This window comes from Pipistrellus hanaki (genome assembly GCF_964339955.1).
Source record: "Pipistrellus hanaki genome assembly, chromosome: 4".
Classification (NCBI taxonomy): Eukaryota; Metazoa; Chordata; class Mammalia; order Chiroptera; family Vespertilionidae; genus Pipistrellus; species Pipistrellus hanaki.
This window is the reverse complement of record NC_140506.1, coordinates 89,133,760-89,158,138: the sequence shown is the minus strand read 5'-3', so window position 1 is coordinate 89,158,138 and position 24,379 is coordinate 89,133,760. Positions and strand designations below refer to the sequence as shown.

At 50.1% G+C, this 24,379-nt stretch overlaps 1 protein-coding gene across 4 annotated transcripts in view; it reads right to left on the bottom strand.

Moving 5' to 3' along the window:
- Positions 1-19,283, bottom strand: part of TFAP4 (transcription factor AP-4) — a 40,240-nt gene extending 20,957 nt beyond the window's left edge. Inside the window, exons 1-3 of one of the 4 annotated variants that reach the window (XM_084882441.1) lie at positions 19,159-19,283; positions 9,083-9,254; positions 1,335-1,591 (exon numbers count right to left, since the gene is read on the bottom strand). In XM_084882441.1, coding sequence (XP_084738567.1) covers positions 1,335-1,345 — 11 coding nt within the window. In that variant the 5' untranslated portion in view covers positions 1,346-1,591; positions 9,083-9,254; positions 19,159-19,283. Of the gene's footprint in view, positions 1-1,334; positions 1,592-9,082; positions 9,255-11,213; positions 11,524-19,158 lie in introns of those variants that run through there. The other 3 variants (XM_084882444.1, XM_084882442.1, XM_084882443.1) reach the window with 3 other exon arrangements.
- Positions 19,284-24,379: the final 5,096 nt, after the last annotated feature.

The following is a 24,379-nucleotide window of genomic DNA, read 5'->3' as shown; positions in this document are numbered from 1 at the left end:
CAGAGTTGGGTGATGTGCAGGGAGGGGCAGAGGAGAGGCCAACCGCCCGGCCTGTCTCCCTGTTAAAACCTGCTGCGTGCCCAGCCAGAGTGGCTCGGTTAAGCATCAACCTATGAACCAGGAGGTCATGGTTCGATTCCTGGTCAGGGAACATGCCTGGGTTTCAGGTTTCAGGCTCAATCCTGGTGTGGGAAGCAGCCCATCTATGATTTTCTCTCATCATTGATGTTTCTATCTCTTTCTCCCTCTCTTTTGCTCTCTGAAATCAATAAAAATATATTAAATAATAAAAATAAATAAAACTGTTGCAGGTGAAAGGGACAGCCATGCTGTAAGGTTGACATTGGATATGAGTGGTGTGAAAATCAGCCTGCAGAATGCTCACCCTTTAAAAATTAGACCTCTTTAAAGAGTGTAATTAATTAAATGCCCACAGATGATCCCTGTTAGAAATGCAGATCATCTACTGAGCTGGCACCAGTGCCCTTCCCTCCCCTTTGCTCTCCTTCCCACAGTTCACCCCAAATTCCATGTAGGAGGAGTCATCAACAGCCTTTAATGATGGTCCATCTACACCATGGAATATTATTCAGGCATAAAAAGAAACGAAGTACCAAAAAAATGAAATGAAACACTGTCACATGCCACAACATGGATGAGCCCTGGAAACATGATACTAAGTGCAAGAAGCCAGACACAGGTCACACACTGAATGACTCCATTTACATGAAATGTCAAGAATAAGCAAATCTAAAAGATAGATTGGCGGCTGCCAAGGGAATGAGAGGCGTTAGGAGGAAATGAGGGTGAGTGCCAATCGGGGATTCTTTGGGGGCAATGAATGTTCTAAAATTGGTTGTGGTGATGGTTACACAATTCTGGATATGCTACAACCTTTCAATTTTACACTTTAGATGGGTGAATCACATAAAATTTTAAACTTTGACCCTAAAGATGGCCAAAGTCCAGGGTTCCCCTACAGCAGAGGGTTCCAGGATGCCTTTTTTTAGCCAAAGTGGGATCTGGCTGCTCTGATGGTGTCATTAGCACAGCCCTTCTCAAAACAAACGTGTCCTCATCCAGAATGGCTGGAAGTTCAGGTGAAAGACATGAACCCTAAGAAGGTGGGTTTAACTGTAGCCAGGAGGGGGGCTGTAAGTACAGAAGCTGCTGCAGATTTTTACACAGCAGCGTTGGGGGGAGGGTAATATAGATTTTTCTCATTCTTATCTTACATGTTGCTAAAATGCTATTCTTCTCTTTGGACAAATGATGTATTCATTTCCTGTTGCCGTGTGATAAATTTCCACATATTTATTGGCTTAAAACAGTACCTGTTTCTCATCACACAGTTCAGGAGGTCAGAAAGCCAGGCATGGCATGGCTGGGTTCCCTGTTCAGGGTCTCACCAGCTGAAATTGAGGTGTCGGTTGTGGCTTTGATTTCATCTGGTCCAAGTTCACTGGATGTCGGCAGAATTCAGTTGCTTTTGGCTGCAGAATGAGGTCTCGTTGGCTTGCTGGCTACTGGCTGGGTTGGCTCTCAGTTCCTAGAAGCCATCCTCAGGTCCTTGTGCCCTGGCCTCCTCCATCTGAACAAGAGAATGTCCCAGGCATGAATCCATCTCTCCACTCAAATCTCTCCAATTTCCTCTTCTAGAAGCAGCCAGAGAAAACTCTCTCTCTCTCTCTCTCTCTCTCTCTCTCTCTCTCTCTCTCATATATATATATATATACACACACACACACACACACACACATATATTTATTTTTTATTTTTTTTTTTACAGAGAGGAAGAGAGAGGGATAGAGTTAGAAACACCAATGAGAGAGAATCATCGACCAGCTGCCTCCTGCACACCCCCTACTGGGGATGTGCCCACAACCAACGTACATGCCCTTGACCGGAATCAAACCTGGGACCTTTTAGTCCACAGGCTGACACTCTATCCACTGAGCCAAACCGGTTTCGGCTAAAACTCTCTACTTTTTTTTATTTTTTTATTTTTTTTTTATTGATTATGGTCTCACATAATTGTCCTTATTCCCCCATCCCCATCCCAAACCCCTCCCTAGATATGCCCCCCCACACCCCCCGTTGTCCATGGCCACTGGCTAGGCCCATATGTATGCACACAAGTCCTTTGGTTGATCTCTTCCCCTTACCCCCATCCACCCTTACTTTCCCTCTGAGGTTTGAGAGTCTGATCGCTGGTTCTCTTTCTCTGAGTCTGTTTATGTTGTTCATTATTTCCTCTAGATGTGTGAGATCATGTGATCCAAGAAATAGCCTTGTAAGAACCTAAACTGCAACAATATTTACTTATTTTTTTAAATATATTTTATTGATTTTTTGTTTTTGTTTTTGTTTTTTTGTTTTTTACAGAGAGAAAGAGAGAGGGATAGCTAGAAACATCCATGAGAGAGAAATGTCTACCAGCTGCCTCCTGCACATCCTCTACTGGGGATGTGCCCACAACCAAGGTACATGTCCTTGACTGGAATCGAACCTGGGACCTTCCAGTCCGCAGACCGATGCTCTATCCACTGAGCCAAACCGGTTTCGGCTAAAACTCGCTCCTTTTAAAAGACTCATGTGATTAGATCAAACAAATGGATATTGTTAGCTTGACATTATTAGGATAATGTCTCTATCTCAAGGTCAATTAGGCATATATATAGCATAATCCAATCATGGGAGTGATACCCTATTCACAGGTTCTGCCCACTCATTGGAAGGAGAATATAAGGGCGAAGGTCATTGGGGCCTTAGAAGAATTCTGTCACCACAGACGAGGGAAACATGAAGGAGGTACAGAGAAAGTTAAGGGACTTCCCTGATGACAGACAGAGAAATGGAGATGGAACCTAAACAGGAATCTAGGGTCCCAACCCTAATTTGAGGCTTTTCCTCTAAGCAAATATGCCATGAGAGTGTGTGTGTGTGTGTGTGTGTGTGTGTGTGTGTGTGTGTGTGTGTGTAAGAAGGGGGGTGCAGGTGAACAGATGGCCTTTTGAGCCCCAGCATGCTCTGGTACACGTGGGACCCCAACCTGTTTAGGAGATGGGGGTGGTGGATACAAGTTCTTGGGTCAGGAATGAAGGCCCCATAGAAGCAAAAAGCCCCTGCTTGGGAGGGGATCCTGAATACTCCAAGGAAGATAGAATGGGGGTCAGACACTCACGCAGGGGTTTGGAGCATATCCCAATATCCCGCAATGCCCTGGTCTCCTTTCCTACCCTAGAGGCAGAGATCTCTGGGCCAACAAGGCTGGGGTCTCCCAACCACTAGAGGGCGCATGGCACAAAGGATCCTGGGAGAGCAAGCAGAGTGAACAAATTTAAAGCCAAGGCAGAGATTGGGGTGGAGTGGCAGAGCTCCAGCCTCCAGCACCCCCAAGGCCTTACTGATCTTGGAGACACTGGACTTGTTCAGAAGGCTCAAAAGGTCCTGACCTCCAGAGGCCCACTTCCTTTGCCCAGCCCGATCTGACTCACTTTGCTCATAAACAAGATCTTGAAAAGGGGGCTGGAGCCCTGGCTGGGTGGCTCTGTTGGTTGGAGCATCATCCCGTACACCAAAAAGGTTATGGGTTCGATTCCTGGTCAGGGCACACATCTAGGTTTCAGATCCAATGCCCGGGTGGGGTGTGTACAGGAGATAACAGATCAATGTTTCTCTCTCACATCGATGTTTCTCTATCTCTTTCTCTTCCCCTCTCTCTAAAATCAATAAATATATCCTTGGGTGAGAATAAAAAAAAGGAGGGGCTATGCCCTAACCAGTTTGGTTCAGTGGATAGAGCATCCACCTGTAGACTCAAGGGTCCCAGGTTCGATTCTGGTCAAGGGCATGTACCTGATTGCAGGTACATACCCAGTGGGGGGGGTTCAGGAGGCAACTGATCAATGTTTCTCTCTCATCGATGTTCATAACTCTCTATCCCTTTCCTTTCCTCTGTAAAAAAAATCAATAAATATATATATATTTTTAAAAAGAGGGCGGAGGGCCTGGAGTCTACCTGTGGTGTGTCCCGTGTCCTCTGTCCCTCCTTTCTGGTTCTTTTTTTTTTTTTTTTAATATATATTTTATTGAGTTTTTACAGAGAGGAAGAGAGAGGGATAGAGAGTTAGAAACATCGATGAGAGAGAATCATCGATCAGCTGTCTCCATCACACCCCCTACTGGGGATGTGCCCGCCACCAAGGTACATGCCCTTGACCGGAATCGAACCCGGGACCTTTGAGTCCTCAGGCCGACGCTCTATCCACTGAGCCAAACCGGTTTCGGCCCTTTCTGGTTCTATTCCCTACTTTCAGTCCCATTACTACAGCCCACTGGAGTGGGCTCCTGCCCTCATCCCTCTTCTCTTCCCTCCCCTCACCCTCCACAGTGAAGTTCCACCTCCCTCTGCGAGGGCTGTCCCCAGGGAATGTCTCTGCTGTTCGCCTTGTCCACAGGAGGAACAGGCATGCCTTCTTCAGCGAGGTGTGTTCCCTTTATAAAAACTCAACAGATGGCCACCTGGCGGGACTATTTCGGTTTTAAATGAAATGGCTGTCCTAGCTGATTTAGCTCAGTAGATAGAGCGTCAGCCAGCAGACTGAAGGGTCCCAGGTTCCATTCAGGTCAAGGGCACATTCCTGGGCAGCAGGCTCAATCTGCAGTGGGGGATGTGCAGGAGGCAGCCAATCAATGATTCTCTCTCATCATTGATGTTTCTATCTCTATCTCCCTCTCCCTTCTCTAAAATCAACAATATATATTTTTAAATGAAATGGCTGACCACTTTCTCAGCTGACCTTGGTAAGCACAAGTTCAGCTGTGACGGTCCCACCCAGAAGACCAGGAGCCTGAGGCATGGCACTGCTGGAAGCTGGGACCTGACTCACACCCTGGGCCCTTCCCAGGAGCGTTCAGGGGAGGAGGAGGAGGGAGCTCAGGGGCCTTGATTTGGGTCAATATAAAAGAAGAGTAATTCAGCCCAGGGACCAAGGAGGTGTGGCAGGGAGGGTGAGGGATCATCAAAGGGGCAACAAGAAACCAGGAGGGAGCATTTGGGGTTCAGGAGAAAGGGCTAAATCAGAGGGATGGGGAAGAGGACAACTGAGGTTGCTGTTGAGCTCAGAGGAGGAGTGCAATGTCTCTCTGGGCAGCTGACGCTCCTCAAAGGAATAGAGGGGAGGGAGAGAAGGCAGGATGTCAGTCCTGCCTGAGGACGGAAAAGGACGGGGTTGGGGCTAGGCATGGCCTGGGCAGGGGAGGGACCGAGGTCTGCTCGGAGGAGAAAGCAGACTGAGAGGCTATGAGGGGTGAGGCAGCTGGAAACAGTGGCTCTCCGGAGGAGCGGGACTCAAAGCTCCAGCATGTGTGTGTGCGCGGGGAGGGGAGGAAGGGGAGAGGGGAGGAGGGAGGTCTATGTACATGTGGGCAGGAGGCCCTGAGTGCCACTAAGTGCCAGCTGATGCTCTGGAGGCTTTACTCTTATTCCCTATTCCATCCTTACTACAGCACCCACGTCTGTGATGACACCCCAAGGGCTTGCCCAAGATTGTCCCAGCGGGTCGCTGCCAGCACCTGGCTCCTTGCAGGCTCCTAACAACCTCCTATGGCCTCAAGGCTCACTGGCACCAGTGGTCCAGGTGCAAGAGGGGAGCCCAGCTGGGTGTGGCCAGAAATATGGAGGGAGCCCTAGCTGGTTTGGCTCAGTGTATAGTGTCGGCCTGTGGACTGAAGGGTCCTGGGTTTGATTCCCATCAAGGGCACATGCCCAGGTTGTGGGCTCCGTCCCTAGTAGGGGGCAGCCAATCAATGATTCCTTCTCATCTTTGATGTTTCTCTCTCTCTCTTCCTCTCCCCTCCTCTCTGAAATGAAGAAAGAAAGAAAGAAAGAAAGAAAGAAAGAAAGAAAGAAAGAAAGAAAGAAAGAAAGATAGATAGATGGAGGGAGAAGACACAGTCTACAAGAAAGGACAAGGTCAAGTACTCAGTGACAGAGACACCAGGCTCTGTGGCAGCCAAAGGAACAACTCCTAGGGTCAGGGAGGCTTCAGCTCTCAGTTTGGGCAGACGGAGGACCAGGACAAAGCCCAGCAGGGAGCCAGGCTACAGCAGAGGGACTGGTCTCAGGACGGCTTTTCCTCCCTCAGCCCCTGTGGGCCCTGAGCGCCAGCTGCTTTTCCAGGAGCTCACTGCCAGCACACGGGGGGTTAACGTCTGTCTGTGCAGTGGCCTGAGCAGCACAGCAGCACAAGGTGGTGCCAGTAACTCAGAAGCTGAAATGTGAGAAGCTAAGGAGAAGGGCAGGGCTGGGAAAGGCTAAGCAGCCGCCGGGAGGGTTTCCCTGGCAGGAGCTGGAGCCTTCCCATCCTTGGTGCACATCCCCTCCCAATGGCTGCCTCTCCAGCCCTGGGCTGTGGGCTACGGCACCCGCTCAGGGAGGTCCGCGGGCAGCAGGTCTGTGCTGCAGATCTAGGGCCGGGGTGGAGGACCGGGCCAAGACAACCAGCAGAGACTGCACGGGCCCTGCCCAGCTTCGCTGGAAGACCTGGATGGGGAGATGGGAGGTGGGAGATGGTCAGAGAGCAGAATGAGGAGGAGGAGAGAGAGGTCCCTTGGGTTCCCTACCTCAGAGTCTGGCCTTGACTTTCCCCTCCTTGAGCAGAACTGAGTCAGGGAGCCTCCCCCGGTCCCGGGGGCAGGGAGAGACAAAGCTCTGCCCCTCCCCGGGCCAGGTGCCAGCCTGCCTCTGCAGTGAGGAATGACCAGAGACAACTGGCTTCCCAATGTGTGTGAGGGGCTGGGTACTGAGCGGGCACATCTCCTTGTCTTTTACACTCACGCTGGGAACCAAGCCCACAACCTGGGCATGTGCCCTGATCGGGAATCAAACCAGCAACCTCTTGGTGCCTGGGTCGACACACAACCACTGAGCCACACCGGCCGGGCTCTATCTCCCTTTTCTTAGTTCCACAACCACCTAATCAGTGTATCAGTGGGTAGCATTATGACTCCACTACAGATGAGCAAATAGAGGCTCAGAGGTTGAGAAACTTGCCTGAAGCCACATAGGCAGAGTGGCAGAGCCGACTTGAACCATGGCTTGTATGACAACAGGATTTGCACGCCTACCCACCCTGAGACAAGGGAAGGAAGGTGGGAGAAGCGAAGTTCACCAGCAGGTAAACACGTGTCTGTGTGCCAAATCCAAGGCAAGATACGAAAGACAGCCTTAGGATCCCAGAAAAGCAAGGAGATACAGGCTGAAATGTATCCAGAGGCAGGGGTTAAATGCCCAGTCCCAGATCTGTGGGTGAATCTGAAATGGTAGGGACTTTCCGTAACCACCTGAGGTGCTTCCGTAGAGCCAGAGGATTGCCACTGAGCACATGACTGGCACTCACCAGGACAGAACATGGAGCACCTCTGGGGCTTGAATTCTGTAGGAGCCTTGATGGAAGAATAAGCAACGTTTACTGTGGGGTAGTACTTTGCAAGGCTCTGCTGAAAATTAACCCCAACACTTCAGTACGCATCATGGGCCTAATGGCCAAGAGCTACATAATCCCAGTGCTTCCAGCTGTGTGACCTTGACTCACCTCTCTGAGCCTCAGTTTCCTTATTTGTAGGAGGAAGAGCATGCCGTGAGGATAAAATGAAGTGTTTGTAAAAAAAAAAAAAAAAAAAAAAAAAACCCCAACACTTGCCAAAACCGGTTTGGTTCAGTGGATAGAGCGTCGGTCTGCGGACAGAAGGGTCCCGGGTTCGATTCCGGTCAAGGGCATGTACCTTGGTTGCGGGCACATCCCCATTAGGGGGTGTGCAAGAGGCAGCTGATTGGTGATTCTCTCTCATCAATGTTTCTAACTCTCTATCCCTCTCTCCTCCTCTCTGTAAAAAATCAATAAAATTAATTAAAAAAAAACAAAACAAAAAAAAAAAAAACAGCCGAAACCGGTTTGGCTCAATGGATAGAGCGTCGGCTTGGGGACTGAAAGGTCCTGGGTTCAATTCTGGTCAAGGGCATGTACCTTGGTTGTGGGCATATCCCCAGTAGGGGGTGTGCAAGAGGCAGCTGATCGATGACTCTCTCTTACCGATGTTTCTGACTCTCTATCTCTCTCCCTTCTTCTATGTACAAAATCAATAAAATATATATTTTTTAAAAACAAAAAAACAACACTTATACTGACCCTGGCCAGAGTAGCTCAGTTGGTTGGAGCATCATGCCATGCACCAAGAAAGGTTGGGGGTTCAATTCCCGGTCAGGGCATGTATGCGGCTGATCAATGCTTCTTTCTCTCTTCCTCTTTCTTTCTCTCCTCTCCTCTTTCCCTTCCACTCTCTAAACATGTCCTCGGGTGATTTTTTTTAAAAGCACTTATATTGAAAACCTTCATCTTTACAAAAAAACTATACAGGAATAGCAGCATCATTCACAAAAAAGTAGAAACAACACTAACATCCACCGATCAATGAATGGATACACAAATTCTGAACTAACCACACAATGGAATATTATTTAATCCCAGATGTTTTTGCTCAATGATTAGAGCATTTGCCCAAGTACTGAAGGGTTGTGGGTTCAATTCTGGTCAAGGGCACCTATCCTGGCCCCAAGTTGAGGTGTGTGCAGGAGGCAACCAATAGATATGTCTCTCTCACATCTATGTTTCTCTCTCTCTTTCCCTCCCTTCTACTCTTTCTAAAAATCAATGGGAATATATCCTTGGGTGAAGATTAACAAAAAAAGGAATGAAGTACTGACAGGTGTACAATATGGATGGACCTTAAAAACATGATACTCAGTGAAAGAAGCCAGACACAATTGCATGATTCCATTACATGAAATGCCAGAACGGCCATGGAGATGAGATTAACCACAGGTGCATGTGGTGGCGTTTGGGATGAGCGTGGAAGGACTCGGATGGTTGGGTGAGGATGGGCCGGCACCCCCAGACCTGCGGCAGCTCAGAGGTGTGGCACCAAGCAGGACTGGCAGGAGGGGAAGACACTGAGCCAAGGAGGTGGAAACTCTGCCTAGTGTTCCATGGCCCCAAGCAGAGTCTGAGAGGTGCTTTACCTCAGTTGACAGAAGCTGGAAAGGCTTACAGCAGGCCTGCTCTCTGCCTTCCCAGAAGCCCCTGGTTTCTGCGAGGCGTCCACGGGGCTCAGAATACTCTGGGCACCAGTTTCTTCTTCTGAGAATCCCCAAGCCTGGGTTCCTCTCCAATTCGCCCCCAGGTTCCAGGGTTCTAGAGGAGAGAATATGAGATCAGCAAGCCTGGTTCAGTGCTGTCCCCCAATGCCAAATGACCACCATGCATTTCACGTGACAGGAGGGACAGAGGCCGCCACTCCCTCGAGCCTGGGCCCCCTCCAGCCCCAGTTGAACTGAGGGAATAGGAAGGTGACTGACTCCCAGAGGCAGGCCTGAGCCTGTAGACCAGCAAGTGAGGCCCATACACTTCTCCTTCAACCCCTTCCCTCTCCCTCCTGCCTCTCCCCTCTGTCCTATATTGTCCCAAAGCCTCTGGGGGAAAGCCAAACAATACAGGACTCCTTGGAGGAGAGAAAGGGGCATGCGCACACGTGTGCACACATCCACACACCTGCCTGCACCATCACAGAGCAGATCACATAATACCTAGATGCAGGGCAGAGAAAGGAAACTAGACATGTTAGCACCTTGACTCCTGTGGGCCAGCAGGTACCAAGGAATTTGCACGTATTGACTAATTCAATCTTTAAAAGAAGCCTGTGAGATTTCATAGATGAAGAAAATGTCCTGGGCAGTTGCTCAGTGGTTAGAGCTAGCCCTTGGACCAAAGGGTCTCAGGTTTAATTCCCAGACAAGGGCACATATCTCAGCTGCAGGTTTGATACCAGGCACCTGAGGGAGGCAACCAATCGATGTGTCTCTCTCACTTCTCTCTCCCCCAGGTCCTTCCACTCTGTCTGAAAATCAATGGAAAAAATATCTTCGGGTGAGTAGTAAAAAGAAAGAAACTGAGCTTCTGAGAATTTAAGGAACACAGCCAGCAGAATACTAAGTAAGAGCCATGACGTTGAGCACAGTGCCAGGCATGAGCCCCAGAAGCCAGTCCGATGGAGGCAGCTGAGCAGAGTGGGTTGTGTGCTGTTTCTGCCCACCCCTGGCATTGGTCCCTTTGGGGGACCCCTCACTCCCACTGTCCCGGTGTGGTTCTAGGGGTGGGTGTCTCCTCTGGGCTAGAGTAAGCTCCTGACCTAGACCTGTCCAATCAGCGTCAGGGATGAGCTGAGACCCAACAAGAGGCAAGCCTGGGGTCTTGCTGGAACCCAGGGAGAGCCAAGCTGGTGACACAGAGCCTACTGGATGGAGCGATGCAATTCAGTGTCCCAGCACCACTGCTGAGCACTTGACCAGCCAGGCCCTCGGCCTTTGCAGTTATGTGATTTGTTAAGTAATTGGCTTTTGAACACAGGTCTGACTGCAGAGCTCTGGTAGCTTATGGGCTGGAACACAGCCTGGGATGGGGCCTCACCTCTCTCCCAGAATGGGGGGTGGGGGGTGGGGGGGAGGAAAGGGTTGCGGAGGCTCTGGACCTCCTTCTAAAGCACCTCCATCACTCAGTTTGACCTTCAAAGTTGGCATCTGCTTGCAAGAGTCTGTCTCCTCTGGGAATTCAGCCTCCAGATGTCAGATCCAAGGCAACAACAGTGGCTGCACATGGCTCTCCCCAGTGAATCAGCCGCATTCCAAAGGTGCAAACACAGACACCACGCCCTCGCAGCCTGGGGCTACAGACTTCCTCCCAGGCCCGCCCTCCCCCATTCCTGCTCCCCACCCCACTCCCCTCTTCCCAGCCAGACCAGGCTGTGGGCTTCCTTTCCAGAGACATTCTCCTGGAACTGAAACAGAGGGAAAAAGAAAGTCATGGGGCCAGGAGACACCCGGATCCACTCTGCTCACTCCCTCCCTTGCAGCGAGCATGGACCCTAGCCCAGACCTCCCCCAGTTATCAGTGTGCGCAGGGTGGGGCAAAAGTGGGTTTACAATTGTTTGTATGGAAAATAATACAATAATTAATACATAATAATACAAGAATAAATTGTTCCACATCCTCACAACTATAAACTACTTTTTCCCTACCCTGTATGGGTTCATTCACTCTACAGGTATTTATTGAACACCTACTGTGAGGTAAACCAGATACAGACAAGCCCCTGACCTCATGGAACTCAGCCCAGCAAGAGTCAGACAAAATCGGCTCCACAGAAAATAATTCCAAGTGTGGGAAGTGCTGAAGAGGAAAGTGCCGAGAGTGATGGCGAGTGACAAAGGGAGGGTTGGGGGGGGGGGGGGGGTAAGCTCAGGGATATCACATAAGCTGAGGCCTTAAGGATGAATCAAAGCCTCCTCCACAATCACTTCTCCACAACCATTTCATGAGAATTACAGCAATGTAACCGCAAAGAATCTCCCCCAGTCACTCAGCAAGTTCTTGAGTCCACTTCCTGGTGCCTTCTGTCAGCATTAATGCAGGAAAGTCTGGCTAATATTTTCTTGAGTAAGAGCTTTATTGAGATATAATCCACATACCATACCATTTACCATCTTAAAGTATATGATTCAGCCCTGGCTGGTACGGCTCAGTGGATAAAGTGTGGGCCTACAGACTTGAGGGTTCCGGGTTCTATTCTAGTCAAGGGCATATGAGTTGCGGGCTTGATCCCCAGTAGGGGGCATGCAGGAGGCAGCCAATCAACGATTCTCTTTCATCATTGATGTTTCTCCCTCTCTCTCCCTTTCCCTTCCTCCCTGAAATCACTAAAAATATATATATATATATTTAAAAATGTACAATTAAATGTTTTCTGTATATTTACCATGCTGTGCAACCATCACCACAATTCATTTTATGCCCGCCTGGCATGGCTCAGTGGTTGAGTATTGATCTATGAACTAGGAGGTCACAGTTTGATTCCTGGTCAGGGCACATGCCCAGGTTGCAGGCTTGAACTCCAGTCCAGGGTGTACAGGAGGCAGTTGATTAATGATTCTCTCTCATTATTGATGTTTCCATCTCTCTCTTCTTCTCCTTTCCTCTCCAAAGTCAATTAAAAATATTTTTTTAAAAAACACAATCAATTTTAGAACATTTTCATCACCTCCGAAAGAAACCCTGTATCCATTAACAGTTACTCTCCAATCCCTGTGCCCACTACCCCTGACAACCAGTAGTCTACTTTCCATCTCTACTGATCTACTTATTCTAGAGATTTTATAGAAATGGAACCATCCAGTATGTGGTCTTTTATGCAAGGCTTCTTTACTCAGCATAATGTGGGTTTTTCCCCACTTTTTTTTTTAATTGTTTGAAGCATTACAAATAGTAATATCAGAATAATGTTTTCAAAGTTTATTCATGTTGTAGTAACTATCAGAACTTAATTCCTTTTCGTGGCTGAATAATATTCCATTGTATGGCTAGACCACATTTTGTTTACCCACTCATCAGTTTATGAACATTTGGGTTGCTTCCTGCTTCTGGCTATTGTAAATAATGCTACTATGAACACCCATGTACAAGTTTTTGTCTGGACATGTTTTTTATTCTCTTGGGTATATACCTAGGAGTCAAAGTGCTGGGTTAAATGGTGACCCTATGTTGAGGGATTGTAAGACTATTTAAAAATGGCTGCACCATTTGACATTGCCACCAGCAGTGTGTGAGGGTTCCAATTGCTCCCTATCTTCCCGATACTTATTGTTTCTCTTTTCTTGTTATAGTCATCCTAGTGGGTGTAAAGCAGTATGGTTGTTGATTTGTAGTTCTCTAATAAAGTCTATCTTCAGCCTGGCCTTGGATGGTACTCCCATTCCTTCAATGCCAGCACTGCCACTGCCCCCATCCCCTCAGGATTCCCATGCCTTCAAGCCCTACACCAGGTCCTGCTGTGATCCTTCCGCCTTCACAAGGGTCAAACCCACACCAGTCCAATTCAGCCAATGTCTACCTCTTGAGGCCTTCAGGTGCAAGAAATAGTATGGAGGTGAGATAGGGGGTCCTGCTCTGTGCCCCCAGGACAGACAGTGAGGAAGAGGGGCCCTGGGCAAGCATCCACCGTTCCTATACATTCCTTCCCATGTGTCCTGACCAAAATGTAAGCTCCGTAAGGGCAGAGCTTCCTCTGTTCATTCACTGCTATATCCCTAGGTGGTAGACATGCCAAAGTATTTCTTGAGTCAATGAACTCAAGATGAAGAAAGAGAATGCAGCCGAAACCGGTTTGGCTCAGTGGATAGAGCGTCGGCCTGCGGACTGCAAGGTCCCAGGTTCGATTCCGGTCAAGGGCATGTACCTTGGTTGCAGGCACATCCCCAGTAGGGGGGGTGCAAGAGGCTGCTGATGGATGTTTCTCTCTCATTGATGTTTGTGGCTCTCTCCCTCTCTCTTCCTTTCTGTAAAAAATCAATTAAATATATTTAAAGAAAAAAAAGAAAGAGAACGCATAGCACAGGAGCACAGGGATAGAGCTTTTAGTGATGAGAGACTCGGCTCTGGAGTGAAATGAGTTGCATTAGAATCATCCCTCCTCTGCTGCTTCAGAGCTCTGTGCTCTTGGGCAAATCACTTGTTTTCTCTGAGCCTCTCTCCATCTTCAAAATGGGTCTGACAGCAAAATAATCTATCTGACAGGGTAGTTTTAAGGATTAAACAACATAATACAGATTGGGCAATATGATATTCCAAGGACCCTTAGAGATGAAGCCACAGAATGTCAATCCTCACAAGAGCCCTGTGAGACAGGATATTATTACCACCTTCCACATTGTAGAGGAGGATACAGGAACTCTGTGGGCTCAAGGACCCTGTCGGGTCGTGAGGCTGGTTAGGGCAAAATCAGGATCTGAACCAAAACCCCTAACTCCAGGCAGGGGCAGTGTGGCCCAATGCTGTATGGAGCAGAGCTGGGCAGTCTCTGAATAGGCAACAAACAAACTAGTCCAAAGTGCTCCTCATACATCCCTGGGCTGTGTTTGGCTCTGAGCAAAAGCGAGCAGGCTGATGGTGAATTTCAAGGACCCCAAACAAGTGCCTTGGCGGGTGGGCAGGGTGGGAGGGGTACAAAGACATCCTGGGGCTGCGAGTCTGGGGCGCTAGAACAGACACCCATGGGGGTGGAGGCTCAGGGGCCAGAGGTCAGAAAGATAAGCCAGTGCTAATAGTTTTAACAGGGAAAGGAATAAGAAGTCAGAAGTTTCCAACAGAGAAGCCTGGCTCCTAAGAGGGGCTCTCTTAAAGAGGGCAGGCCCTCTTCTCTCTCTCAGGGTATGCAGCTCGGGAAGGAGCCAGACAGTCCCACCCAGCTGGACCACCCGAAGTGACAGATGTGGATGGATTCCCCTTAAATCGAAGAGCCTGTTTGAAGGAGCTCCAGTGGGCTGGCCTAGGGGAGACATCAAGGTAGCCCATAAAAAAAATGGGATGGTGCCGAGACCGGTCTGGCTCAGTGGATAGAGCGTCGGCTTGGGGACTGAAAGGTCCCGGGTTCGATTCCGGTCAAGGGCATGTACCTTGGTTGCGGGCATATCCCCAGTAGGGGGTGTGCAAGAGGCAGCTGATCAATGACTCTCTCTCATTGATGTTTCTAACTCTCTCTCCCCCTTCCTCTCTGTATAAAATCAATAAAATATATTTAAAAAAAAAAAAAAAAAAAAAAAAAAAAAAAAAAAAAAAAATGGGATGGGCCAAAACCGGTTTGGCTCAGTGGTAGATCGTCAGTCTGAGGACTGAAAGGTCCCGGGTTCGATTTCGGTCAGGGGCATGTACGTTGGTTGCGGGCACATCCCCGGTAGGGGGTGTGCAAGAGGCAGCTGGTCGATGTTTCGCTCTCTATCTTTCTCCCTTCCTCTCTGTAAAAAATCAATAAAATACCGTATTTTCCGGTGTATAAGACGACCCCCTAATTTTACAGTTAAAACATAGGTTTAGGCCTATATTCGCTGTATAAGACTACCCCTCACTTCCGAGGCAACACCAGTTCTTTTTTTAATAGACCACCTCTCTGACTCTGGCCAATCTGAGCAGGCTTTTTACTAGAACACAGTGTAGTCTTATATGCCGGAAAATACGGTATATTAAAAAAAAAAAAAAAGAAGAGGAGGAGGAGGAGGAGGAGGAGGAGGAGGAGGAGGAGGAGGAGGGGGAGGGGGAGGGGGAGGGGGAGGGGGAGGGGGAGGGGGGGGAGGAGGAGGAGGAGGAGGAGGAGGAGGAGGAGGAGGAGGAGGAGGAGGAGAAGGAGAAGGAGAAGGAGAAGGAGAAGGAGAAGGAGAAGGAGAAGGAGAAGGAGAAGGAGAAGGAGGAGAAGGAGAAGGAGAAGGAGAAGGAGAAGAAGAAGAAGAAGAAGAAGAAGAAGAAGAAGAAGAAGAAGAAGAAGAAAATGAAAAAAAAAAAAATGGGTTGGGGCTGGCACCCCGCAAAGGCGGGGTATAAATATTGGGAGCTCTGGATTAGAAGTGTTCCTCTCACTTTTGCTCTTCAAATGAGGACACCTGTCAAGCAGAAGAGATCCAAAGATGGAACCTTAGGGAAACACCTGTTTCAGGCACCAGGGGCAGACCCTCGGGGCTTTAGGACATAGCAGAACCTAGCACAATGTGCTTTGCGGGGAGAACTCGAGACAGAGCAAGGAGCTCAGAAATAAATGGGTGATCTAGGGCAGCTGGATCTTTGGAGAGATTTGGCAGGGGAGGGCTGGAGACAGGGCTATTGCTTGAGATTCCATCATTTATTTATTATTATTTTAATCCTTACCCGAGGACATGCTTAGAGAGAGGGAGAAACATCAGTTGTCTCCTGAAAGTACCTGACCAGAGACTGAACCCACAACCATATATGAACACTGATCAGGAATCCAACTGGTAACACTTCGGTGCACAGAGCTGCTCCAACTGGGCTCCATCATTTATTTAATTAATTACTTAATTTATTTATTATTATTTTTAAAATATATTTTATTGATTTTTTACAGAGAAGAGAGAGCAATAGAGAATTAGAGACATCGATGAGAGAGAGACATCGATCAGCTGCCTCTTGCACACCCCCTACTGGGATGTGCCCGCAACCAGGATACATGCCTTTAACTGGAATCAAACCCGGGACCTTTCAGTCCACAGGCCAATGCTCTATCCACTGAGAAAAACCGGCTTATTTTAAACAGGGGAGAAGCTCAGCTGATGACAGCATTCCAAGTGAGAATGCTCTAACTTTAGTTGTGAAAACCATTAGGCACACCAGTCTCTTATCTGCCAGAAGGCTTGGAAGGGGTTCCTTACAGCTTGCCTGGCTGGGAGGCCTGGGACAGCAGTTTTCCAGGTCTAGTCAGAGGACCACACGCATCACAAGTCACTTGAGCTTGTTAAAAATGCAGATCCTCAGCCCAGCCAGAGTGGATCAGTGGTTGAGCATTGACCTACGAACCTAGAGGTCACGGTTTGATTCTCAGTCAGGGTACATGCCCGGGTTTGCAAGCTCCATCCCCAGTAGAGGGCGTGCAGGAGATAGCCAATCAATGATCCCCTCTCATCACTGATGTTTCCATCTCTCCCTCTCCCTTCTCTTTCCTTCCCTTCCCTCTCTGAAATCAATACAAATAGTTTTAAAAAACAAATAAATCCTGCCAAAACTGGTTTGGCTCAGTGGATAGCGCATCGGCCTGTGAACTGGAAGGTCCCGGGTTTGATTCCGGTCAAGGGCATGTACCTTGGTTGTGGGCGCATCCCCAGTAGGGGGTGTGCAAGAGGCAGCTGATCGATGATTCTCCTTCATTGATGTTTCTAACTCTCTATCTCTCTCTCCTCCTCTCTGTAAAAAAACAATTTAAAAAATACTTTATAATAAATAAATAAATAAATAAATAAATCCCTGAACTTTGCCTGACTTACTGGTCAGCATCTTGAGTTTGAGAGTCCTTTGGGATTCTAAGACTCAGAATATTTCCAGGGAAGAAAAAAGGAAGGAGGGACCAGCTCAACAGGAAGCAATGTGCAGAGAGGGTTTACAACTCCTGGTCTACAGGGTCATTTGAGGGGACCAGCTCCCACCTCCTGACATTCTATTCACTCAAGTCTCATGACTCACATGTGCCACCTCAGACCTCTCTCCCTCCATCCTGGCACCCTCACTCAGGCCACCTAGTCAGTGACCACAGCTTCCACTGCACCCTTAGTTCAAGGCCAGGGTGTACAGGTAGGTTCCCGGTGCCCAGTGGAATCATATCTGCCCTTGGGACCAGGCCCAAGACCAAAGCCTGAGACCTCATCAGGAAGAAGCCCTGGCTGAAGACATTGGCAGACGATCCCTACAGTGCCTCCGGCTCCTCCTACACCAGTCCACCCTGAGAAGGGAGAGACCGATTCAGCCCAGATGCAAAGGCTGGGGATGAGGCTGGGACGGCATAGCTGAGAATCTGAGCATAGAAAGTGTCTCTGTCCCCTCTGGTCATCATCACTTCCCCATCCCTATTGCCCCACAGGGAGTGTGTGGGATGTGTGTGTGTGTGTGTGTGTGTGTGTGTGTGTGTGTTTGGTGGGAGGGTCTCCACTATAGCAAACACATGGCCACATATTCTGTTGGGGTGAATCCACTCCCTAAGGGGCTGGGCTTGGGCTCTGGACTCTAGTGGTTTGATCTCTGCTACTTCATAGCTGTGGGCTCTCCGGTGAACCACTGAACCTCTTGAGTCTCCCTCTTATCTACCAAATGGCCTAACAGTAAGCGCCCCTGTGGTCCTGTACCACCAGGACCTGACTCTCTGGTCTCCTGAGGCTCAAACTCAGAGGCCTGGGTCCCACTCCTAATCCTCCACATTTACATCCCTACCCAAAGGCCAAGACTTGAAGCTGAGCCAGGCTGGAGCAGAGGTCTCCGTGAAAAACCCACAGGCCTTCATCCCCCACTTTTACAGCCAGAAAAGCCACGGGTGCAGCCAGCAAAGGAAGCCCCGATCGGCAACCCATAGGCCCTTCCCACCACATCTGGTCGGAGGTCAGAGAACCTGCTTGCTGGTGCAGACTTGGGAGAGTGTTGTGGCTGTGCTTCCATCTCTCCAGGCTCACAGGGATATTTCGGTGATTCTGCGTGCCCTACAGTTGCTGGCGGGTATACACAGCCTGCCTGGCTGACACAGTCTTTGTTACTGTTCCAGGGCACCAGGCCTCCTCCAACCCACTGCCAGCAGCAGCCTCCTCCCAGTTCTACTCTCCCTCCCCAAAGCCACTAGTACCTGCTCCAGAGACCAGAGGAGTGAGTGACAAGTGCTTCCCAGACAACAAAAGCCTCTCCCAGGAGAACAGAGAGAAGAGACTTCTGTCCAGGGAAACTCCTACTACACCTTTGTTCTGTACACTAATTTTAGGCTGGGTTTCAGGGACCCAACTCTGGGTAAATTTTTTTTTTTTGGGGGGGGGGACAAACTGTCAGCAAAAAGGGCCCAGACAGCCCGTCCTTCCCTTCAAGTCACTCACTGCCCCTCCCTCTAGTACTCTGGGAGGAAACTGAGGAGTAGCGGGGAGAACCTATCTTGGTTAAGGTCACCCCCACCCTGGGTCTCCTGGGTGTGTTTCAGGCAATGACATCAATCTCCTTGGGCTCCCTGACGCCGATTGATTTCCTCTTAGCTAACAGTAGTGCCCCAGGTCCGGGTTGTCCTGACGATTACGGGAAATACATATGCATAAAGCACCTAGCCCTTGGCTTGGCACCTGCTCCACACGTGAGCGATCATCATTACTCCATCCTTTTCATTCTCCCCTCTCCACTCCGGCCACACGGCGGGCCTTCCCTAGCGGCCTGGTGGGTGTCCTTCCCCGCTTTTGTCCTCACGCTGACACGCGTCTGATCTACTGGACATTCCTCCGGTGCACCCCGCGGGCCTCCCTGGCCCGGGCCCGTTAGCCCCCTGAGGGCAGGGCTTTCTGCTCCGGCCTCTGCCCCGTGCCCGCGCCCGCGGGGTGAGCGGAGGACTCCTACCGGGCGGCGGGCCTGGCTCAGCGGCCGGCCCCCGCCCTGGGCCGGAGCGAGAGGGGCAGCGCGCACAGGGGCCGCGGCCCGGGCTGGCGGCCGCACCCGGGTTTCGGGGGGCGGCGCCGGGGACAAAGGACTGCCCTACCTGTGCTGGGGGCGCAGGCACCTCCCCGCGGGCGGCTCCAGCGCGCACCCGCGAGGTCACGTCCGGGGCGTGCCAACCGGAAAAGGCCCCGCGCGGGCGGGCGGGGGGCGGGACTTATCCGACAAGCCACGCCCCCCGGCCGCGGGCCGTCGGCGGAGGGAGGCGGGGGCGGAGCCAGTCGGGCCGGGACAGCCTCCCGCTTCCGGCGGCCCGGCCGCTCATCCATATTCATGAGGAGGGTCAGGGGCGGGGCTCGGGGCCCCCCGCCCGCCGCGCCCGGCCCCCCGGCCGCGAGTCCAGCCCCGACGGAGCCTCCGGCCCCAGTGGGGCGCCCCCGGCTTCCGCCTCGGGGAGGGAGTTTCCACTTGGTCACGACTCAAAAATGTGTCGCTCCCGCTCCTCCGCCCCCTCGTCCCTGCCCCGGGCGAGGGGGCGGGGGAAGAGAGCGGAGGGTCTCTCCCAGGGAGGCCGGGAGGACGGGAGGGGCGGCTCCTCCTTCCCCGGGCAGGTCCGTGGGGATTCGGGGCTGACCGCTCCCTCTTTGGCTCCCTCCAAGATAGCGCCTGTGATAGTCCTCATTTTTAAAACATAATGGCTCTAATTTATGAAGCGCGTCTTCTGTGCCAGGCACCATACCCTTTAGATGAACTTTTTCTTTAAAACATATTTTATTGATTTTTTTTTTACAGAGAGGAAGAGAGAGGGACAGAAAGTTAGAAACATCGATGAAAGAGAAACATCCACCAGCTGCCTCCTGCACACCCCCTACTGGGGATGTGCCCGCAACCAGGGCACATGCCCCTGACCGGAATCGAACCTGGGACCTTTCAGTCCGCAGGCTGTCTATCCACTGAGCCAAACCGGTTTCGGCTAGATGAACTTTTTCTCTGAGCTCTCCCGCAGTTGGGCTGTTGTTCTTACTAACACAGTCCCATGGAGGTGAGTACACTATGGTCATCCAGAAGCTCAGGAACGTTGAGTGACAGGCCCACCTTTTACACAGCAGGCGTGGGTAGTCCCAGGTGCTGGCCGCCACCGTCTTCCCCGAAATGGGCTTTTACCGGGTGGGTGGGTGGGTGTGGCTGAGGGGTGGGTGTGAATGCCCCCTTGGAGGGAGATGTTACCTACAGGGGGGAACCAAAGCATGAAGGCTGGACAGGCTGGACCTTTGGCCGGACCCAGGGCCAAAGGAAAAGAGCAGGGCCGTGTGTTAATAAATGATTAAGAGCCCTGGCTGATGTGGTTGGAGTGCCGGCTTGGGTATAGAAGGGTGGTGGGTTCCATTCCAAGTCAAGAGCACTTACCAATCCATGTGTCTCTCTCACATCAATGTTTTTCTCTCTCCCTCCCCCCCTCCCACTTGTTCTAAGAGTAAGTGGTGGTCGGCGGGCGGGGGGGAGAGGGGAAGAGAATATCTTCGGGGTGAAGATTAACAAATTAACCACCACAAAAAAAGATTAAGGATTTCAAGATGGTGATGGGAGAACATTGAGCCCCAAAGCATGAGCCTTTCTAAGTGCCAAGCTTGTGGGTCTGCACAGGCGAATGTCATGAAGCTGACCCTGATGAAAGCATTCAGGGTCTCTTCCAGGAGCAGAGAAGTCACATCTCACCTCTCCTCACAGTGTCACCCATCCCCACCCTCAGCCCTGGAGCTTCACCTCCATGCTGGCATCCAGGCCTGGCCTCCAGAACCCCAAAAGCAGAGTGCTTCAAATCCTCTAGGACCAGTCTCCTGAGGGTCAGGTGAGTCCCACAGGGAGAGTGTGCCCCAAACCTGAAAGACCCAGCTGATCCTTGGGGCTGTGCCTCCTGGGCATTCCCAGCCCTGGGCCCTGTAGGCATTGGGCAGGATTTTAAGGGCCAGGCCAGGTCCAGAAGGGGCCTCCATTCTGACTTGAAGCCCTCCTTTCTCACTGGCGCAGGGTGTGAGGAGCAGCCAGGGCTGCTTCCCAGAATAAACACCCCACCCATAGTCTGTCCCAACCCTGCAGGCACAGCAAGCCAGCAGGCATGGCAAGACAGTGCCAACTGGAGAGATGTTCATCAGGCTGCCAGCTCAAGGTTAAGAAGTCATCCTGATCTCACTCCCTCCATCATTCTATCCTTGTGCCTGGTCCCATTCACAGTAGGTTGCAGAAATTTCTCAATAATAATAGCTACCATTTGTTGCCCTGCTCCTTCTCCTCCCTAGGCATTGGTGGAAGTCCCCTGTGTACCCTCTCCCCTGAGCCTCACACAGCCCTGTAATAGGCAGGAGAACCACCATTTTACAGATAGGAAACTAAGGGTCAGGGAGATCTGACGGCTGGGCTAAGTTCAAGGGCCAGAGTTCATGGTCTGCTGCTGTTCATCTTAGTTCCTGTCATTTCTCCTATGTCTGCAATGTAGAACTTTTGTTTTGTTTAAATTGATTTCAGAGAGAAAGGGAGAGGGAGAAAGAGATAGAAACATCAGTAACGAGAGAGAATCATTGTTTGCCTGCCTCCTGCATACTCCTTCCTGGGGATGGAGCTTGCAACCCTGGCATGTGTCCTTAATCGGAATCGAACCTGGGACCCTTCAATCCACAGGCCGACGCTCTATCCACTGAGCCAAACAGGTTTCGGCCTGCAATATAGTTTTTAAGACTCACTTCTTTATGTTCACTCTCAGCTCCCTGGATAGAGTAAAGGTTCTGGAAAAAGAGAAACTGTATACTGAGTTCCCTGCTGGAACTAGCATTGTGCATTAAAGAACAATGTATGTGAATAAATTAGCCACTTCCCCTCTGGGTACTGAGAGACAGGGGGTATCCATTGGATTGAGATATCTCCTTGAAGACATGGATGGGGTTGTCTAACCCTGGGCACACAGTAGATCCTCAATAAATGTTGTTGAATGAACACATAATAATAGCTTAATAAGCATCTGTTGAATGAATGGGAACCTAGCAGATGTTCAATAAATGTTGGTTGATGAAAGATTAGGGGACAAGATTCAGTCCCCAAAATATATCTATCTGTAATGCTCTTAGTCAACTCAGGCTGCTATAACAGAATACCGTAGACTGGGGAACTTAACCAACACTCATTTACTTCTCATGGTTCTGGGGGCTAGGAAACCCAACATAAAGGTGCTGGCAGGTTCACTTCCTGGCGAGGGCTCCCTACTCTGCTTGCAGATGGCCACCTTATTGTGTCCTTACATAGCAGAGAGAAAGTGAGAGGAAAGAGAGAGAGAGGTCATCTCTCTCTCTTTTAAAATAACTTTTGCCAAAACCAGTTTGGCTCAATGGATAGAGCTTTGGCCTGTGGACTGAAGGGTCCTGGATTCCATTCCGGTCAAGGGCATGTTCCTAGGTTGTGGGCACATTCCCCAGTAGGAGGTGTGCAGGAAGCAGCTGATTGATGTTGCTCTTTCATTGATGTTTCTAACTTTCTATCCCTTTCCCTTCCTCCCTGTAAAAAATCAATAAAATATATTTTAAAAAATAAATAAATAAAAAATAAAATATCTTTTATTGATTTCAGAGAGAAAGGGAGAGGGAAAGAGAAATAGAAACATCAATGATGAGAGAGAATCATCCCCATACCAGGGATTGAGCCCGCAACCTGAGCCTGTGGCCTTGACCAGAATCGAACCTGGGACCCTGCAGTCCAGAGACTTATGCTCTATCCACTGAGCAAAACCGGCTAGGGCTTATCTCTCTTTTTTTCAGAGTGCTGCTAAAGGCTCCATGTGCAAATATAGCTACATTGGGGTTTAGGGCTTCAACCTATGAATTCAGGGTTCATAGCAGCAATATTTATGAAGCATATACTATATTCGTTTCTGGGAGGAACTCTGCAGGGGGAGTGACATAGCAAATAATGCCCTCGTATCCTACTCCTTGGGGAATTTAGGATATAACAGGGGAGATAGTCCATTCCACATGGGAGGAAACGGGTAGCAAAGAATGAGTGCTCAGAGTAAGGACTCTGGAGAGAGAAAACTCAGCATAATGGTGGGGAAAGAGGACATCTCTCCTTACCTACTTTTTCCTAAGAAGGAGGAAGCCAGCCCTAACTGGTTTGGCTCAGTGGATAGAGCATCGGCCTGAGGACTGAAAGGTCCCAGGTTCGATTCGGGTCAAGAGCATGTACCTTGTTTCAGGCACATTCCCAGTAGGAGGTGTGCAGGAGGCAGTTGATCTCTCTTTCCCTTTCCTTTCCTCTGTATTAAAAATCATTAAACATATATATTTATATATAAAAGAAGGAGGAGGAGGAAGCCAGTCCTGGACAGACTGCTATAGTAGGTGTTGCCTCCTGGAAAAGGTAACCCCCCTGAAGCCCTCTCAGAGGCTGGCCCTCTTGGATGCCTCAAACCCCCATCCTGCCCTCCGATGCCCCAGCTTCTAAGAACTTGACGAAGTTACCTAACCTCCCTGTGCCCTCAGTTTCCTCCTCTGAGGGTGAAGGTTCCTTATGGTCAAGTCCCCTTTATGCTTCGCAGATCACTGGATTTCCCTGGTCACTGGATCCAGCTCCTGTTGGACTATAAGCTCCAGGAGAGCAAGGGCAACCGAGGTTGTCACTCTTTATTGCACTACTGCACAGTGCCTGGCACCCTGCAACACTCGTAAGCATTTTTAACTGATATAAAATTAGCCCTTGTGTACCTTTTTCATACACGCGGACTCCCTGAGGGCCTGGAGCCTGGCCTGGTAGAGATCAAACTTTGTGACACCGAGTTTGGGGCTGAATCCCCAAGATCCCGGACGCCGGGAGGGGGCGCTCTGCGTCCCTCAGACTCCGCCCCTCCCAACGCACCCGCTGGACCCGGTGAGTCGGCCCTTAACAGCCCTCTCCTGGGAGGCGCTGGGTAGTGAAGCTGGACTTCCCACCGGGCCCATCTGCTCACTAATGTTTAACCCGACCTCACTCCACATTATCCACGGGGGGAAACCCGGGTGGGGGCGGGGTTACTTCCAAATCACTACCTTCCGGGCCTACTGGTCTTCCATCTATCACTACACAGCCCGTGAGCACCTACTTGGTGTCTATTCACACGACAGTCATGACAGCTATTATGTGTCCCTTAATGCAACAGGCCAGGAGCACCTACTATGTGTTTATTCTCTCAAAATGGAATGAACACCTATTCTGTGTCCATTGACGAAACAGTCATGAGCACCTACTGTATATCCATTTGCCCAAAATATAATGAGTATCTACTGTGTCTCCACATAACAGTTCAT